The sequence below is a fragment of the Artemia sp. Qi Xiang Cuo genome, chromosome 12 (assembly GCF_049724085.1).
Source record: "Artemia sp. Qi Xiang Cuo chromosome 12, ASM4972408v1, whole genome shotgun sequence".
NCBI classification, from domain to species: Eukaryota; Metazoa; Arthropoda; class Branchiopoda; order Anostraca; family Artemiidae; genus Artemia; species Artemia sp. Qi Xiang Cuo.
This window is the reverse complement of record NC_142805.1, coordinates 5528731-5548988: the sequence shown is the minus strand read 5'-3', so window position 1 is coordinate 5548988 and position 20258 is coordinate 5528731. Positions and strand designations below refer to the sequence as shown.

Here is a 20258-nt window from a genome sequence, read left to right as displayed (position 1 = left end):
AAATTGACAATTTTGAATAAATCATGCAAAAAAAATTTTTTTCGTCAATAGTCTGACCTAGAGATTACATGGGAAGCGTTGGAGATTTTTCCTGACATTCGTTCCTATAGTGGCCCGTCAAGGGATAAACTGCATCTAAAAGGAGTAAATTTATCAAATTGAAACATACACGACGAACACTTCACGTGAGAGCATTTCAAACACTATGAAACAAAAAACACTTGGGATATTGTTCGGTGGGAAGAAAAATGAAAGGTAAATTGTTTTCCTCAGTTCAAAATGAAACACTAAATTACTGCGATTGTAATCAAATTGAACGATAAATAGAATTAAGTAGCTTGGGAAAGATGTTGAGATTTTCTTCCTAGTTCGTCACTTTTAATCCAAGCAAAATGCTAGGACACTTAATATCAGTTATTGAGTTTAAGATTTGATTTCCAAATGTTCACAAAAATTACCAAATTTAAGAAAGTCGCAACAATAAGTCAGCTGTGGTCAAAACACTCAAAGACTCCTCTTTGATCCACACCCAGGCTCAAAGCTTCTGCCATGGTCATTTCCATGGAAATCTCCAAGGAGTTTCTTTTTAAAATAGCTTTCAAGCAAGGTTAGGGGTATTTAGCCTTTTTTGCTTTTCTTCAAAGCTTTGAAAAAACTGTTATAATATTCCAAATGTTACATTTGTGCATATTTTTGGTAATCATTTGGGGGGTGATCGAATTTTTTAAACCACTGTAGATACGTAAGAACGTTGCAACATCTAGTACCCTGAGGTCGTAAGACTATCAAAGACTCCTTCTTCAACCTCCCAAAGTGAAAGCTTTTATTATGACCTGGCCTTTTAATGTAACTTGGGCACTGGACCAGGCACCCCTGCTTTCAAAAAAAAAATCAAGGTATTATCATTTAAATATGATAGCTCACTACCCCCCCCCCTCTGGATACCACCTTGATAGGATGTCGTCTCTGCTTTAAATTTAAAAACAAATAACTTTTTAGGATCTCTGCTTTCAATAAAAAAAAATTCGAGAGATTATCATTTAAATGTAATACCTACCTATCCCACCCCCTCTGGATACCACCTTGATAGGGTGCCGTCTCAGCCTTCATTAGAAAAATAATTTACTTAATAATTAACTAGGTCACTATATGGTTCAAACAAACGCGCAAAATAACGTTAAACAGCTTAGTGTTCCTTGAAAAAAAAATTTAGGGTATGAATAAAGGGGTACAAATACGAAAATAAAAATGTTCAAATTATTCAGATATACCTCAAACTATTCGAAAATTGAGTCATAGATTCACCGTGGCATTAAATAAGATCCAAAGAATCTAATTAAAAGGGAGCACACACAAAAGCCAAATTAGGCCAGTAGCCTATGAGAAATCGCAAAATACCCAAGACAATGAACAAGTCCTAATGGAAGACCCTGGGTCTATCACAGTATTTCAATGGTTTCCCAGGGAATTTGATATCATTTTCTTCTGTCTCCACTCTAGATGAAAAAAATAATTATCTTTTTGGCACCCCTGCTTTCAATAACAGAAAAATGAGGTATTATCATTTTAAAATTATAGCCCCCTATCCCCCCCCCCCCGAAAGGCAAAAATTTACAAATTATTTATTAATAAAATTTTTGGGGTAAATTCTGTTTCAATCTTTAATTCCCCAACCTTGTACATAGCTTAGTCTATAGATAAATTTTTTTCTCAATAGAAGGTTTTTTTTTTTGGGGGGGGGAAATTTTTCTGAAATAAGATTGTATTTTCTATCTGAACTTCAAAGACTCGGTATTAAACATTAAGAAAATCTTATCTAAAAACAGCAAAAAAAAAAAATATACAAAATTGCAATTCAGCTGTAGAAATAATCTGTCGGCTGTCAATTTCAAAATCCAACTGAAGGCTGAAGCTGCATAGTAGTGAATGCGTTCTACAATTCTATTCAGCTTGAAAATAAAATTCTTGACTACGAATGCTGTAAGAAATAGCGATAGGGAAACTGCATTCGAAATGATTTAAACTCATTTCATAAGACGATACTTTTTTTGTCAACATATGAAGAACTGTGTATATTGCAATATTTGCAATTGCATATTGCATCTGTCTGGTTTTTATGCAAAGTAACAAAATAGACGAAAATTAATGAACAAGAGAGCAGTGAAGAATATGGTATGCAAAAGTAATATTTGTCAGGGAAAGTCACTGGTGATAAATCGCTAGGAGTGGCACCGTGATTGCGTGATTTTCGGGGGTTTGGGAAACCACATTTTTTTTTCGGGATGAAGCATAGATTTTCTGGGAAATACTCGAAAATTCGGAGATAGTGAAAGCCCTGCTTGATTTCTAATCAGGAAAATCGAAATACTAAACCACACGAGAAGGAAAAGCTCCGACTTTGCGGTTGACGCAATTAAGAATTGCCGCAAAATTAATTTAAAGTCGACCGAATGCCGCCAACTCTACCGGCGGCGGCGTTCCGGTGACTTTACAACACTTCGGTGGCGTTCGACTGGGCCTCTCGGTGGCGGCTTTCGGTCGATCCGCCGGCGCGGCGCCGGGGTAAGGAGCATATGTATGCTTGCATGTGTATGGGTTAGCATTTATGTCTGCATATTCGTATGAACCTATGTGTATTCATAAAAGAAAAATAGTGGTTAAAGAAGAATTTACAATTATTCAAAAAAAACTGTTGCAATTCAACTCGAAAAAAGAAAATGTGTCTTGTTAGATTAGTGGATACTAAGGATGCATGATTAGAAATGTCTCTTTAAGATTGAGGAGCATTCATATTGATTTTTGGACAAAGACTTGTCATTTTTCTTTAGGGATCCATGGATGATTTCTGGTGGGTGAAGCCGTTGACGGAACTTAGAAGACATTCGGTTTATCCGAAACGTAATATGGGAATTTGCTTACATCGACACGGTCAAGTATACCAGAGCTGGAATTACTGAACAGAAGTGAATATGCTGCTGGTACATTGTCAACTAGAATAGAGAGTTGGACGAGTTTGAGAGAAAACTTAGGGAAATGTGAAAATTTTGATGAGTTTATAACCTGGATTGAAAGTGGTTTTATGGAAAATTGTTTTCAAATGTTTCGGGGTAGCTACAAAAATGAAACTTATAATAGCTGTACACCCATACCACGTGTTTAAAAACAATAAAAGAACTATGGATTTCGATTGTTTTATCACTAGAACAATACAGGAGACTTCAAAATAAATTCGATTAGCATATATGGAATAGCAGGTGTTCATGGGCGCCCCCCCCCCCCCCTGATGTGGTCCTTCCTCTAGGAGTTGAACCACAAAAACCTCGCGTGATTGTTGATGCGCGATATATAAATCTTTGGACTGAAAAACGAAATTTCAATCTTGAGGTGCTAAACGACGTCCGCGGTGTCCTTGATTTTAACTATTTTGTGGGGCTTCGAGAAGGAAAGTTGGCCTATGATCATTTACGGATATCCAAGAATTCCAGAAGTTATTTTAGAATTGGGTGGTGAGGAATGTACTTCGTTTTTAATGTTATACCTTTTGGTTATTCCTTATCAGGGTTCGCGCATCAGGAGGTCGGAAATATGGTTGTTTCTGTATTAAGGAATATAGGTGTGGACGAGCAGGTACGTGGATGACACCGTTGTCGGAAGATCTAACTTTCATGAAGCTAATTCTGCCATCGCTGTCTCTGCAACCGTTCTAACTGAATTCTAACTGAAATTCTGTCTCTGAACCGTTCTAACGAACGCTGTCTCTGAACCGTTCTAACTGAAATAGGGTCCACGTTGTCCCAAAAGTCAGTTCTCTAGCCAACCCAGCGGATAAAATATCCGCTGGTATCCGCTTAGGTTAAATAAAATATCCGCGGTGTCATAATCGACACGAAAGTGCCTGCCTTCATTGTTCCGGAGGAAAAGATTGGGAAGATGTCCAAATTGGTGGAAAACCTATTATCCACAGAGAGGGTGGATATCAAATCCTTTCAAAAGTTTATGGGTTACGCTGTCCCCCAGCCCAGCTTTTCCACATGCTCGGTTGCTTATTTCACGGTGTACGCAATTTTTGGCGAGCATGGAGCGTGAGCAGTATCATTTTAAGGGACTCGATAACGACACAAAAGAGGAACTAAGATTTTGGTGTTTCCTCTGGGAAGCCCCAAGAATTTTGCCTGGCATTTCGAAGGACATGTGGCAGTAAAAATCCAAACTGATGCATCTAATTGTGTTTGGGGAGCTGTTATGAGTATCCCTGAGTCAGAAGTTGTAAGCATGCGGGGGTTTTGGGAAAATCCTGAAAAAGACCAAAATATTTCGGTAAAAGAAGCATATGCTTTGAACAGGGTCCTTATTTCCAATGGAGCAAGACAAAAAAATCATAGAATAAATGAGTTCGTAGACCATTTATCTGTAGTAAATAGTGGAGAAAGGGATCTGGGACCTCACATAGGTTGGAATTGGCGATTAAAGATCTTTTTTAAACGGTAATGGGTTTAACCTTATACCTCAGAATAGACCCCATCCCAACATATGAGAATAAAGTAGATCTGGGATCAAGGAAAATCGATGTTTCAGACTCTATGCAGTAAAAAAATGCATGGGAAAAATTCCAATATTTCTATGGAGGGCACTCGGGTCATGCTTTTGACCTGATGGCTCTTGATTCAAACGCCATGACGGATAAAAAAGGGTCAGCAATTGCCCCATTTTAGCCCCTTCCCTCAACCGGAATCGGTGGGCATTGATTTTTTTTACCCAAAAATTACCTCTGGGAAACCTTTATATTTTCCCACCATTCTGCGTAATTCCAGCTATAATCAAGCATATGAGCAGATATGCAGATGGACAGTACACGCTGGTTGTTCCAGTGTTGCCAGTAACTCCTACGTGGTGGCCTAAAGTTTGTAAGCAAGCCGAAAGCTGGTTGAAACTGGGCGAAAAAGGGGATATTGGGCCACTTCTCACTCCGTCAAAAAAAAGTTATGTAGAGAGGGCTTTAAAATCCGATTTGTTTGCCGTAAGGGTGTATTCGAGATAGGAGATTAGGTTATGAGTTTATGTTTATTTGTGCTATGTACAATTATGTTCCCCTTGCATCAGTTTTATATTATTCAATTTCGAAAAAAATTTATATAATAAATGAGATATGGTTTGGGTCCCTAGGCCCAAACCATAATATTATCCGTGTATTTTTGTCAGTGATTAAGGTTTAAGTTATCTTTGTTTTTGTGCATTTGATTTTTCTTCCTTTTTAGTGTACTTTACTCCACTTGTCTTGCATAAAAGTGGATTAAGAAAAATATTATTATTATATCAAATGAGCTTCTTTAAAGGATTATGTATATTTCTATGACTTCAAGCAGGAAATAGAGAAAAGGAGAGTTGAATTGCAGTCAAGTTTAAAAAATTCAAAATATGAAAAACAGAAAGATGCTCTGAAATCGGCTTTAGAGAGATTCATGGCTATTTGGCACCAAGAGGAGAGGACACTAGAGAGGGCACCATTAGATATAGTACGGTTCTTAATTTCAAAAGATAAAATGGGAAAACTAAAGTGCACCAACAAATATATAAACCATCAGGGGAGTACGCCCTACGGGACTCCTCTTGTACCGTTAGGCTAAATGCAAGTACTTTAAGCACACTGACGGGTCAATTATCTTCAATTTTCACTGAAACGAGTGTGATAGGGCAATACAGTACGCAAACAAATTTGGGAAACTCAGTTCACTCGTATGAAGTGCAACAATATGTAAAAACTGTTCCTTCAGAGCAAGAAATGCTCTATTGCCGGATCGACAAGCCATCCCAATGTCAATGGCTAAGTTAAAATGCCTTGCAGAAATTTTAGCAAGAAAAATAATGTCTGAAAGTGACTATTTTTAGAAATTCATATTAATGCAAAACAAGGCCTTTTTGCTACTTATATTTTTCACTGCAACAAGGTTCTCTGACTTGCAAAGACTACCAACGACGGCAGTCAGAAAAGGTGAGAAAAACTCCTTGATATTTTTGCAGTCCGACGGAAAAACTATCAAATCAGTTGGAGGCCGCGTCCTCTCCACTTCCCCAAACAAGGATTCAATAACCCGTCCAGTTTCCGCACTTGTGGATTATGTAAATTTCTCAGGAGATATTAACTTTTACTGCGAAAAATTATTTGTTCCTGAAAGCAAATATTAGGGGAATCGGATTTGAACCATTGACGTACGATGACATACGACTATGTATGGTAAACAATTTGAGTGAACTGGGACTGTATGAAGGAGACACACCACACGGCTTAAGATCGGATGCAGCAATTGAAATGGTGAACGCAAGAATCCCTCTTGACACAGTTAAGACCTGTGTCGGATAGGGCTAAGCGGAAATGGTAGAATTATATACAGGAAACTCAAAGCTGGTACAACTCAGTCAATCTTATGACGTATGGAAGAATGTGAGCCTCAGCCCTGCGTTATGGCAAGGAAAAAACCCGGCCACTTTCCCCGTGTTTTCCAGTGATTACTTATTCATCTCTAGAATAGGAATATAGAAAAAAAGAATAAATATGTTAGATGATACATGTTAAATCTTAGAGCAGGTAAGGGATTGGGATTTGCAAGAATAAATGGGCTGTGTTTGGGCTGAGAAGGGATATATAGGATTGAGGAGTGGCCAAGGACTCTGTTCTCCTCAGACACTTAACCGAAGGGTCTGCAAGGACCGGGTTCGGAATACAGAGCTATTCCGAACGCGGAGCAAAGCAAACACTCCAGTCTGTCCGCGACACAATGTTGTAGCGGACAAGGAAGGAAACAATCTGGATAGAGAAGCGGAAAAAATAAATCAATAATGGTATCTGAGTGCATGTGGGAAAAAAGGGGGGATCAGGCCACGCAGAAAATCCTCTTCTACTTCAGGGCCTGCGTTATTCCATGCGGACTCTGTTCTCCTCCAACACTTAACCGAAGGGTCTGCGTAGTCTGGGCTCGGAATACAGAGCAATAACACTTTGAATCTTGCTAGGCATTGCAGCAAGTCTCTTATACATTGAATCTTGCTGGAACTTACATATGTTATACAAAACACCAAACGTTAAGAGTAAAATCATATATTAGTTAACAACACAGGTTAAGCGTCGCATTTCTATTGGAACATATTTGTTGGTCATAAATTAGTATCGAATCAACCCACTATACCCCCCCCCATCCTTCTGTTTGTAGGTATGCATTAAATATCACTAGAACTTTCATATGCAATACAAAACAACGCAAGCTAAGTGTCAAATCTGCAACTATAAACAAATTATTTCGTATAAGATATGGAATGGGCGAAAAGTCATCCGTTTTTATTTTCAAAGCTTAGTATAATCACACTATTTAACCAAATAGTCAGATATCTTGAAAGTCATTAAGTACGGTCCAAAAAGAAATTCCTTTACCCCAGTACCCTGCTCCATCAAAATTTGAAAAATTCTAAAAAGTTACGTTAAATAATCATTCCCGAGCTAGAAAAACAAAATTAAAATAGAAAGCACAAGAGAAGAAAAAAAGAGCTTTATATAATACAAATCTATGCACCTCCTCTCCAACTTATAGGAACAATACAGGTTTTAAGGTAAATTAGTATCTTGACGGCTAATAACACCAAAGCCTTCAACAATAATAGGAACTTTCGAAGGCTATCAATGACATTTTCCAGGGGGAGCAAGATTAATTTTCAAAGTAGTTTCACCCGTGTTATTAAAAATAAGATGTTTTGTTTATATTACATAGGATAAAAGTCAAATAAAACAAAAGCACAAAGACAATGTTAAAAATATTTAAAAAAAGGTGAAAAGTAAAGGATTGGAATAAAATTGAAAATAAAAACAGCGTTTCAGATAAAAACAAAAGTGGAAAAGAAGAAAATTCAGAGAACATAGCTTATAGGCATGAGCATCTAGTGTTTGGCATCCTTTCAAATTCAATTCTTGGTATTAATTCTTTGATGATGAGATAAATCGTAAATTAAGGACAAATATTTCTTAAATATATAATGTTCGAAAGATTTTTCTCTTGTAGGTATTCTTTTATGACGATTTAGATCGTAACTTTAAGCAGAACACTTGTTATACTTATCACAATCGAAAGATTTTCCACCAATAAGAATTATTTGATGATTAGATAAACCAGATCTTGATGTATAACATTTCTTTCAAATATTTCATTTTAAAGATTTTTCTCAGGTAAGAGTTTTTGATGATTAGATAAATTGGAAACTGAAGTAAAAGATTTATTACAAATATCATATTCAAAAGGTTTTTCTCTAGTATGAGTACCTTGATGATAAGATAAACCGTTCCTTGAAGTAAAACATTTCTTACAAATATCACATTCAAAAGGTTTTTCTCCAGAATGAGTTTTTTGATGACGAGATAAACTGCTTCTTGCAGTAAAACATTTCTTACAAATATCACATTTGAAAGGTTTTTCTCCAGTATGAGATCTCTGATGACGAGATAAAATGGTACTTGCAGTAAATTGTTTCTCACATATATCACATTTGAAAAGTTTTTCTCCAGTATGAGTTCTCTGATGAACAGATAAATTGGAACTTGAAGTAAAATATTTCTTAAAAATATCACATTCAAAAGGTTTTTCCCCAGTGTGAGTTCTCTGATGTTCAAACAAATGGAATTTTTGGCGGAATGTTTTTTCACATATATCACATTCGAAAGGTTTTTCTCCGGTATGAGATCTTTGATGAATTAATAGATGGGCTTTTCGGGGAAAAGTTTTCTCACATATATTACACTCAAAAAGTTTTTCTCCAGTATGAGTCCTTTGATGATTAGATACATCAACACTTGTAGTAAAGCGTTTATTACATATATTACATGCAAAAGATTTTTCTCCCATATGAGTTCTTTGATGAGTAGATAAACCAGAACTTGAAGTAAAACATTTCTTACAAATATCGCATCCAAAAGGCTTTTCCCCAGTATGAGTTCTCTGATGACAAGACAAACTGGAACTTGAAGTAAACTGTTTCTCACATATATCACATTTAAAAGGTTTTTCTCCAGTATGAGTTCTTCGATGAACAGATAGATGAGTTTTTGCGCGGAATGTTTTCTCACAAATATCACATTCAAAAGGTTTTTCTCCAGTATGAGTTCTTTGATGAAGAACTAGACTGCCTCTTTGGCTGAATGTTGTCTCACATATTTCACATTTGAAAGGTGCTTCTCCTGTATGAGTTATTTTATGAACAGATAAAACGCCATTTTAAACAAAACATTTCTCACATATATCACATTTGAACGGTTTTTCTCCAGTATGAGTTCTCTGATGAATAGATAGATAGGCTTTTCGGTGGAATGTTTTCTCACATACATCACATTCAAAGGGTTTTTCTTCAGTATGAATTCTTTGATGACGAGATAAACTGACACTTATAGTAAAACGTTTCTTACATATATCACATTCGAAAGGTCTTTTTCCAGCATGAGACGCCTCATTTTTTCCCACATAATTTTCTGCAAATTCACAAATGTGGCTCGGCATCTCATTTTGACAGTTCAAATTCGTTTCTTTTTTTAGACATAAACTTGAAATACCTGGCATGCTAGTTAATCCATATTCGTGCTTACTCATATCAATATCAGAGGATGCTGCAAGAAGGAGAACTAAAATAAAATAAAATTCGCTAAAAATACCAATACTGTATTTTTTTCTTAAATCTCTTTTTCAAGTTAACACACAATTCATATTTTAACGTTTTTAGCCTTACAAAGTTATCATAAAATCACCTTTAATAAATCTTACCTTGTTATTTAATTTATAAAAGTCAATTTGAGGCACAATTCTTATAACAGTTCCAATTCTTTATTCCTTTCTTTCTTTAATAATTCGGAATTCGGTTGTTTATCAATTTACTTAATAGCGCGTTTGTCTGAAAAAAAAGTTAATTTGTACTGTAATATCCATGAAGTATGTTAGCCCCCTACTTTTATAAATTAAAGTAATTTCTTCAAAATTAAGTTTTGATGGTCAACCAATTATTTTTTGAAGCAAATAATCGAAAAAAAGGCAAACAAAGCTTAAAAAAAGAAAAAAGGAACATACTGCCAAAATTCGTCATGAATAACCACTGAGTACGCAGATGAGTAGTTAGACCTTTCAGAGTCAGTCACTGCGGATTTTGAACTAACCAGAAGAAACTATGTGTACACCATTAATTTTACTTATAGGGTTATTTTAACTATTGACAATAAGGGCATTAAGTTGAAACTTCTAGGGAACGTAAAGGGGGAGTTCCAATTAAACAAAAAACTATATGCACACAGGCATTAATAGGGCATATACACAATATCATAGGCAGCGCTGCTCTATCATAGCTAGCAATATCATTGAAAATTTTAAGGAGCTAAATTCAATTCAAAATTTAAATTTCTAGTTTCCTTTTTGAGAGTCAAAAGTGATTGGAGGGCAATCAGCTCTCATCTTTAGACCATAATTTTTCAAACACAATCAAAATTTTGAGACAGCCATTTTGTTCAGCACAGCTGAACGGTAAAGTTACTATATCTTTTGGTTTATTGGGTAGGTCATTCCCCACAGTTGTGCAGTTTGCCCATAAAGGTGGGAGGCACTTCTGCCGAATTCCAACCCATTACGAGGCACCACCTCCATGTTGAAGATGAGGTGCATTCTGGCGCTGTTGACTGTCTAATGATTCATGGAAATGGATGCATAGGTCTTGTCGGGCTAACCACCCGGCAAAGCTTCTTTTACCTGGCTATGACTGACAATAATAAAAACCTTGGACAAAACAGAACTTTTGTAGATGACCTTTAGCACGTCCACTGACCATCTAAACGGACCTGTTACGGTGGCCCACTGCAATGCACTTGGTCTCAGATCTAAGTTTGACCAGTTCCTACATTTAGTGGACTTGGTCAAACCGTCTATCATGTGCATTACCGAGACCAATCTCAACCATGACATACAGAGCAGTGAGATTGCCATACAGGGATACACACTTTTCGGGCGAGATCGTGAACGTAGTGACGGCATTAAATACGGAGGATGAGGTGTTGGCTGTTTATCTACAGAGCCATATACCATATTCATGCCTAAATATACCAGATTTAACAGCTGAAGAAGCTCTGTGGGTTAGAGTGACCCTTCCAAACAAGTCCGTGATTGTTGGTGCCGTCTATAACCCTCCAACCAGCCAGATTACTAGCTACCTTGAAGCCTCCATCGAATACATTTGGGACAAGTACGCTAAGTCTCCCATTATCCTCCATGGAGACTTCAACGTCCATCATAGCGTGTGGCTTCGGAGCAAAAATACTGACAAGCAGAGGTCGGACTTGTATGATCTATCTCATACGAGCTGGAACAACTTGTCGATTTTGACACGTATCATGAACCAGACAGATCATCTCGTCTTGACCTCTTCCTTAAAGATAACCCTGACTCCTTTAAGGTAGATATTAATGCTTTCACAAGTGACCACGTTACCGCCATTGCACGGAGAACCCTTCGTATTCGGCCTCCAATAAAGCATGAGCGGAGAATCTGGTTATACATAAGAGGTGATTGGGAACGAGAGGATTGGGAATGGGAAAAAGAGGAGCCTTTTTACTTGAAGGCCCAGAGAAAGCTGCAGAGAAGTACCAGTAGGCCATAGTTGACTCTGTTGAAAAGTTTATCCCTTCAGAGCAGATCCTGGTGTCCAGCAAGGAAAACCCTTGGTTCAATGCCCAGTGTAAGAAGGCTATCCGAACAAAGCAAAGGGCACACAAGCGATGGCTACTTCCAAAGAGCGAAGAGGATAGAATTACATTCATCAACACACTTTGTCAGACTTTGTTCAGTTCTTTGTCAGAGTTCAACCTGTCAACACCTCTCTAAGTTCAAAGCTACAGTGATTGTGACCTTTGTCCAAATGGCAAAACAAAAACAATACTGTCCAAAATGCAGACTACGAGTTACTTCTAACTCAATCAAATGTGCCAATTGTGACTCTTGGTTCCACGCAGGGGCCGAAAAGCGTGCCAGGATAGACATTACTAATTGGAGTAACTCCTGGATGTGCCTTGACTGCTCCACTAAATCCAAGGTAAACCTTACTTCTTCTCCGGGTCTTTCTGTACCCCGTTCTGGCTTCCCTCGAATGCCTCGTACCCCAGTTGAAAGAAAAAGAATTCTTAGCATCCTAAGTGCCCTAAGCAGTCCTACTCCTTATCCTGACCCTCCACACAGCCAGCTTTCTGTTTCAACAGAAAAATCAAACAAGCCCCAGGAGGCTAGTTCAGTTGGTCCTACAATTTTCCTTGCCCCACCCCATTGCCAAGTTCTTCCCGAAGGTCCAACGCATGTATCATGCCAAACCCCTGAATCCAGCATGGATAAATATGTTCAAACGGACAGCGTCACAACATCCCCCTCATCACAAGCAGATTTTACAAAAATTTTGACTTTAAAAGAAAAGGTAACTGATGTGTTAATGCTAATTAGAGATTTTTTGTCAATTTATGAAAATTATTCAAGCAGTCAATTTACAAATTATTCCATCACAAACGAGGTAAATAACACCTTAGATTCTCATCATCAAAACAGTGCATTGTCCCCAAGCTCAATGAATATTAATAAGCAGAGGATTAAGTTCATCAACTTTAGCCACAACGAGTGACATAAACCTAAGTTCACAAATTGTACCTGACCCCAGTATCACCTCTATTCAACCTAATTACAATCCTGACCTTGAGAACTCAATCAGAGATGCCCGAATTTGTTTTGAAAGTACTGAAGTGATTCTGACTAATAATAAGGACTTCTCTGCAAATAATCGCAAATGGGCTAATATAATTTTGGCAGGTATTTGCAAATTAGGTGATAAATGTCATTTTGGACATGATCGGTCTCCAAGCAAGCTGCAGGAAAAAAGTATTCCTGATAAGAGTGTTATAAAAAATTGCAAGTTTTTTAAGCAAGGAAATTGTAAATTAGGTCCAAAGTGCCCCTATAATCATGGATCTATTACCCGTAACTTCAAAAAACAAAATGAAGCTAGTCCAAGAGTTTGTACCCAATTCTTATATAACGAAGTGCGACCAAAAGAAGTGCTCGTTATTGCACTTTTGTCGTTTTTACCTCACTGGCAAGTGTACTAAAACAAAGTGTAATTTTGACCACGTTCCTTTATGTAAGTTAGCATCAAGTGGGCGTTGTTTTGGGTGTGATAGCCTGCATATTTATGTCCCCCCTTCCTTTTTACGAAATAAATCGAGCTGCAAACAAAAACAAGTGCACAAACTTGGGCAGTCCCAGCTGTTACCAGTCAAGGTAACAAGGTAACCCAACGTTTTTTAGGGCGACGCCGAAAGTATTCACGACCCCCCCCCCCTCCCCTAGTTCGTGTTCCATTCGACTTTCAGTCTTATCCCCCTGCATACCCGATACAGCGCAGTATACCTCAGGAATCCATCCCTCGAAACAATCCTCCGCCCCAAGTACTTACGGCTGCCCAGTCAGTCCAACCCTCATAATCACTACTCAATTCGGACCATCCCCAAACCCTTCCTCACTCATTTTCCTCCCAAAAATCCACTTCCTTTCGACTCCGTTCTTCTCCGTGCGTCCAAGAAGTTACCGACCGGTTCTGGACTCCACCATTTATTTGCCGAAATAAACACAACCCCTCCCCTCTCAAACACCCCCACCGTACTTCCCTCTCTCAGCATCATCTTGCCCCCCCCCACCCCCCATATAAAGAACACTCCCAATTTGACTTAATCCCAGATCACCAGGAAACCTTTCTCCCTTCCCTTGCACTTTATCCCCCCTGGCTACCCTACCAGAATGACTCTGGTTTAAGAGTAAGCAGGCAGAATGATCCACATGTAACACATCCATGCAGAGTTTCTAAAACTTCAAATAGTAAGAAGAATTCCACCGTAGTTCCATCCCAACTTAATAATATTCCCATAATTTGTCCGCTGTCCTCCTTTTCTCTCAAGCCCGGTCCAGTCCCGCCTTTTAATAATGCCTCAAAACCACACCCTTACCCACAGCATCCTTCTCATAAACTTTAACCCCAAAGAACTCCATCCCAAATTGAAAAAAAATCCCAATACCCAAATAGGTTTAAATTTCCAACTTTCCTACTAACCAATGCTGAGAGCCTGAGTTTTGATAAAATTACCAAACTCGAGGGTATCTCTGAAATTCATAAAACTAATATTATTGATGTGACAGAGGTTCAGTCACAGAAAGCAGATTTCCTAAAAATCAGCAATTATACTCAGTTTATAAAACGTCGCCCTCCCGATCACCCTCTCGGGAAAAAAGGGGGTGGTATATTATTTTTTGTCCGAGATAACCTCCAACCTAAACTCATCCCCACCCCCAACTTACCAGATTATGATGAAATTCTATGGCTGAACCTCAGACCGAAAGTACTTCCCCGCCCTTTCAATCTAATGGTAACCGCCGTTTTTTATCATTCCCCTAACCAAAGTGTTGACTAGAAACACAAATTTATACAACGATTTTTTATAAGTTCTGACTTTGTGTTATCGAAGTACCCGAACACGGGTATTTCCGTACTTGGCGATGCGAATGACCTGAGGATAGACTATATCTGCACCTCTCTTAATATTAAACAACAGGTTAAAATATCTACAACAAAAGGTAACACCTCTCTGGATGTTATTTGTTCAAACATGAGTAAGTATTACAACTCCTCGCTAGCACTGCCACCATTAGGAGGCAGTTACCACTACTGTCTTCTTTTTCTCCCTCTTCAGCCATTGAACATTCCTTTACTACCTCCATTGGGGTTTGCCGTCCCCTCAGTGACACAGGCCTTTTTTTCTTTTGGATCATGGCTGACCAGTGAAAATTTGTCAGATTTTTATAATTCTAATAACCTTGATGATAAAATGTAGATTTTTATAAAAAACTAACTGATTCCTACTCATTATGTTTCCCAGAAAAAAAAAAAATCAGAAAGTGTTCCACTGATAAATCTTCCATAAATAATTACATTCAATTGTTTATATACACTAAAATAAGCTTATTAACAGGGTAATTATTCTGAAGCGAACAAGTCACTAAGGGAATTAAGAAGTCAAGTTAAAAAAACTGCACGAACCTACTATAAAAATAAAATTCAAAAAGTGCGACCTGATCAACCAAAAAAATAGTATTATGAAATTAAAAAACTTAACAACAAGAGTCAAGAACAACTAAATTTTAATATGAATTAACCTCCAAAGACCACAGCTAATGACCTCAATGAGCTTCTGGCTTCTATTGTCCAGAGTCTCCCACCACTATCTTACGCATTTCCAGATATTCCTGATCCTTTTTCACTCCCACATATTTCTCAACTTGAAGTTGTAAAAAAAAATGAAAAACTAAAACGATCAAGCATTTGCACTTTTGATATTCCTGTTCCTCTGATTAAAGCTTTCAGTGATTACCTCTCAAAACCCCTATCCACCTTGTTTAATGAAATTACAGAATCTGGACAGTTCCCTCAATATTGGAAACAAGGCTTTATAACCCCAATCAAAAAGAAAAATGGGAAGCCTGGCTTTGATGGCATTCGTCCTATTACCCTCACCTCGATTTTTTCAAAATTGTATGAAAGTTTTCTCGCAGACTGGCTTAAGATGAAAGTCCTCCCCCTCATTGATCTTAGACAGTTTGGTAAGCTCAAATCCACGTCAACCTCTCATTACCTGATCCATCTTGTTGATATCATGGGTAAATTACTTGAAAAACCTAACACTTGGCTTAATCTAATTTCTGTTGATCTTCAAAAAGCCTTCGATTTGATTAACCACAATTTACTCATAGATAAACTTATAAATGAATTCCACATTGAAACTTTCCTTGTTAAGCTCGTCGCCTCTTTTCTTTCTAATAGATCTCAAGCAGTTAAATATCTCAATTGTTTCCCAGATCATCTCCCCATATTTAATGACATTCCTCAGGGGACTATTCTAGGCCCTCTCCTTTTTTCTCTTATGATTAATAGCCTTTCCACCCTTTATGACAATAGGTGGAAATTTGTCGATGACCTGACAGTTTTAGAGATATGTCATAAAAACATCTTTAGCAACCCAATGGGCATACTCCAAGATATTGCCTGTGAGGCCTCTTCCTCAACATGACAGTTAACCCTTCTAAATCCGCAATAGTCTCAGCAAGTTTCCTTAAATCCCCTCCCCTTTTTCTTGCCCCTAATCCTCCTGAAACCTCTGTCACATCTCTTAAACTCCTTGGTGTTACAATTTCTTCCAATTTGAAATGGGATGCCCATATAAATAATATCCTACAACAAGCAAAATCCTCGCTTTCCCTCCTTAAACTTTTAAACAATTTAAGTTCCCCCCAATCACATTTACTACAAGTATACATATCTTTTGTGCGTCCCATATTAGAGTATGCTTGTCCTGTGTGGCACGCTGGCCTCTCAACTGAAGCAACACAAAAAATTGAAAATGTTTAAAAGAGAGCTCTAAGAATTATTTTTAAAGAGGGCAAGATACCATATTTGCATTTGTTAAATATTTCAAACCTAGAGACCCTCGAGAGACGAAGAAATAATTTGTGCCTCCGTTTTGATAAGTTGGCACTTTTGAACCCCCGTACTGCGAACCTTTTCCCCGAATACCATGTACCTGGTAGAAATCATTCTCCACGAACTGTGTCCCAGCCTATCCCCACCTTATCTCCCATTCTTTGTACTACCTTACGGTATAAGAAATCTTTTATCCCTTTTTTTACTGATATAATAAATAGTGGTTAATTTGTACATATTTTGTCTTTTCTCTTATATAATAAAAGAAACAGCTCGTTTTTCTTTATACTCTTTTTTTCCCTATCTCCTTTTTATGTTGTTTTTTAAACATTTGTTAATGTGTATATTATTTATTTTTTCAGTTTTATCAGTTTTTATCTTTTTAACTAGTTGCCATTTTGCAGTTTTTAATATAAGTGACAAAGCAATCATATAGCATTCCAATATTTAATTATTTATTTATTTTTTTGCATTGGTTGCCGATTTTTTAGTTGTTGTGCTTTTGTTATGATTTTCTTGCTTGTTTGTTTTTTTTATGGACTTCGAAATTCGAATTCGGCCCTTCAGGGCTTGTAATAGTAATTTCTCGAAATAAATATCTTTTATCTTTTACACACAGGATGCAGTTCATGCGATTCAGCTGTGCCGGGTTCGGTATAAGGAGAAATTTGCCACCAAGGTTCAGCATACTTTGGCAAAAAGTTGGTGGAAAGCTGACAAGGAAACTTTACCGTCCTCCAAGTGGGCTTCAATTCCTCCTCTACAGATTAAAGGGGACTGTGGTACAAGATCCACGGTACAAGATCCACAAGAAAAGACTGAATCTCTTGCTAAGGATTTTGCCAAATTCTCGAATCTTGATGAAGACGGTAGAGGAGTTCCAAGTTTCTCGGACTGAGCCTGTACTGTCCTGGATCGTGTGAATTTTGCTGCTCCTAAGATCCTTCGCATTTTGCGGCATCTTGATGTGACCAAAGCCATAGGGCTTGACAACGGTGGCCGGTGATTGCCCCCCCCCTCTCCGTGGAAAATAAGGCTTTCTAAATTTAAGAATTTTACTTGAGTTTTATTTTTTAATTTCTCTAGGGGGAAAAAGTTTTGATACTTCTGTATTAAGGGGTCGCTCACTCAAGCTTATGCTATGTAAAACTCGGGAACAAACCGGTTTTTTTCGTTAGATTTTTTCAGCTTAGCGCGAGACAAGACAAAGACAAGTGACAGAATATATGGGAAATATATAATTTGGGCTATATATTTGCACATAAGGGGGGGGGGAAGTATTTGGACAGTTTGAAGTTAGAAAACAATTGTTTCTAGGTATATGGCCACTAAAAATTTACAGAAGAATAGCGAGGTACCTGGAAATGTTGTTAACAAAAAAAAAAAATCCCAGTATAAAGTAAATGTAATGTTTCATTTAAGTGTTTTTTTCCAAGGGTTAAGTGTTTTTGTTTACAATGGCCATTTTTTCCAGTATTAACTACTATTATTAGGTTAATGTAATGTTTCATTTAAGTGTTTTATCAAGATCGCTCATCAAAGTTTGTTATTTGTGCCTTTCATTTTGTGTTATTTTACTGTGTTCTTGGCTGTATATTTGGATTTAAAATACACTTATCTACCTATCTTTCTAATATGCAGAATTGTTGTACAAAACATATTTTGCATGCAGATCCGCTATACTTTACCCCCCCCCCCCCTAATGTGTAAATCTATAGCCCAAATTTATTTCTAAAGTAACGAAGAAACTAACGAAACAACCGGTATGTTCTCGAACTTTACACAGCATAAACTTGAGTGAGTGGCGCAAAATATACAAAGTACCAAAATTCCTTCCCCTACAGAAATAAAACTCAAATAAAATTATCAAATTTGGAAAAATACCCCAAGCTGGGGTATTTTCCACGGGGGGAGGGGTATCGCTGGGGGCGGGGTGGGGGGTAAACGCCTAGAACCCTTGACAACATACCAAAAGTTGTCCTCAAATCCTGCAATGCCCAACTAGCTGAACCATTGTCATTGCTTTTCCGGATATGCTTTCGCTCCGGAACGTTCCCGCAAACATGGAAATCCGCCCAAGTTATACCTTCCCTAAAGCCATAAGGCAATCCATCGAGCTTGGACTCCTATAGGCCTCTTAACCTCCTCCTTTGCGTTGGCAAAGTCTATGAATGCGTCTCCAATAAAACATTTAACAGTTCCTGGAATCAAATGTCCTTCTAGGCGGTCGCCAATATGGATTCCGGAGGAAACGCTCAACGTTAGACTGCCTAGTGGCGCAGTATCAGGATTGGATGTAACTTTTGGCAAGGGGGTAATGAAATTAGGTTATTGTCACTCGACATTACCAAGGCTTTAGGCAGAGTATGGCACCGTGGCCTGCTAAAGAAACTCCCTGCGTACGGTGTTCGTGGATGTCTGGCAGGAGTGATTGAAAACTTTCTTTCACATCGTTCACTGCGGGTCGTCCTCGACGGGTTCATTCCCCGAGAATATTCAGTGAAAGCAGGGGTTCTACAGGGCAGTGTCTTGGGATCTGCACTCTTCCTTATCTACACTACATGACATGGGAGACAACCTTACAAGCCCTCTACATCACTTTCCCGACGATACCACGACCCACTCAGCCATATCAAAACACAAAGACCCAACACAAGCCTCCCTTTCCTACAGATAGAAATTTACAAAATCGAAAAGTGATCTGATACATGGATGATCAGCTATAATGCATCGAAAACAAAGGAGCTTCTTATCACCCGATCAAAGATGCCACGCAAAAACCCCAGTTTCATTTTCAAAAATGCAACTATAAAGTGAGTCGACGATCTTCGTCTACTGGGGATTCATTTCTCCGCCGATCTGTCTTGGAATAACCACCTTGTTCGGGTGAGAACCTCCTACGCAAGAGAGCTCGGAGTCACTTTTCGCTGTAAAAACCTTTTTATCCACCTCGATTATCCCACTTTACAAGTCCTGTATCAGACCAACAGCTGAATATGGATGCCCGCTATATGCTGGTGCCCCGAAAAAGCAGTTAGGATCACTCCAAAAGATCCAAAATAGGACAAACAGGGCGGGCTGCACCTCTACAAATGACTCATTCCAGCCTCTAAATGAAAGGTTTTATGTAGCGTCAATGGCTGTTTTCTAGCAGTGCATCAATTTACCTCATTCAAACGAGCTCTCTCGTATTGTTCCTTCCCTTTGTCCAGCCGACAAGACGCGAAGGCAGACAACTTTGTCCAATTATCTAAAGGAAGACATGCAAAGAATTGAGTACAAGGGGAAGAGCTTCATCTGGCGTTGCACTTCTATCTGGAACAATGTTCTTGGGGAAGTTATTCCTGCAAATCTCTCTGTTGATTCCTTCACAGGAAGGTTCAGCAGACATTTAAAAACCCGAGGTGTCAAAACGAGGTAATTAAATAGCGGCATATCAGATACCTTTAAGTGCCTGGCGCCGTGAATATAAGAATAAAAAAAAAGTGTCTTAGTTTTAGTCATGGTTGCAGCGATAGCTGCAACCTAGTAAAGACCGAACCACAGCCCATAGTAACCAAAAGTTAAGAAACTTGTTTTGAAAAAACCGCATATTGAAAAAAAAATTGCCATCTGACACTTACTCAGGAATGGTAACTATTATTTTGGTTCATCTTAAAAGTAAAAGTTAATTGCGAAAAGAAATTTAT

General features: G+C 38.1%; 1 protein-coding gene across 1 annotated transcript in view; it reads right to left on the bottom strand.

The window, feature by feature from the left end:
- Positions 1 to 7849: 7849 nt before the first annotated feature.
- LOC148945690 (uncharacterized) overlaps positions 7850 to 20258 on the bottom strand; it is a 35149-nt gene continuing 22740 nt past the window's right edge. Inside the window, 1 exon segment of the mRNA XM_089098318.1 lies at positions 7850 to 9637. Coding sequence (XP_088954444.1) covers positions 8193 to 9637 — 1445 coding nt within the window. The 3' untranslated portion in view covers positions 7850 to 8192.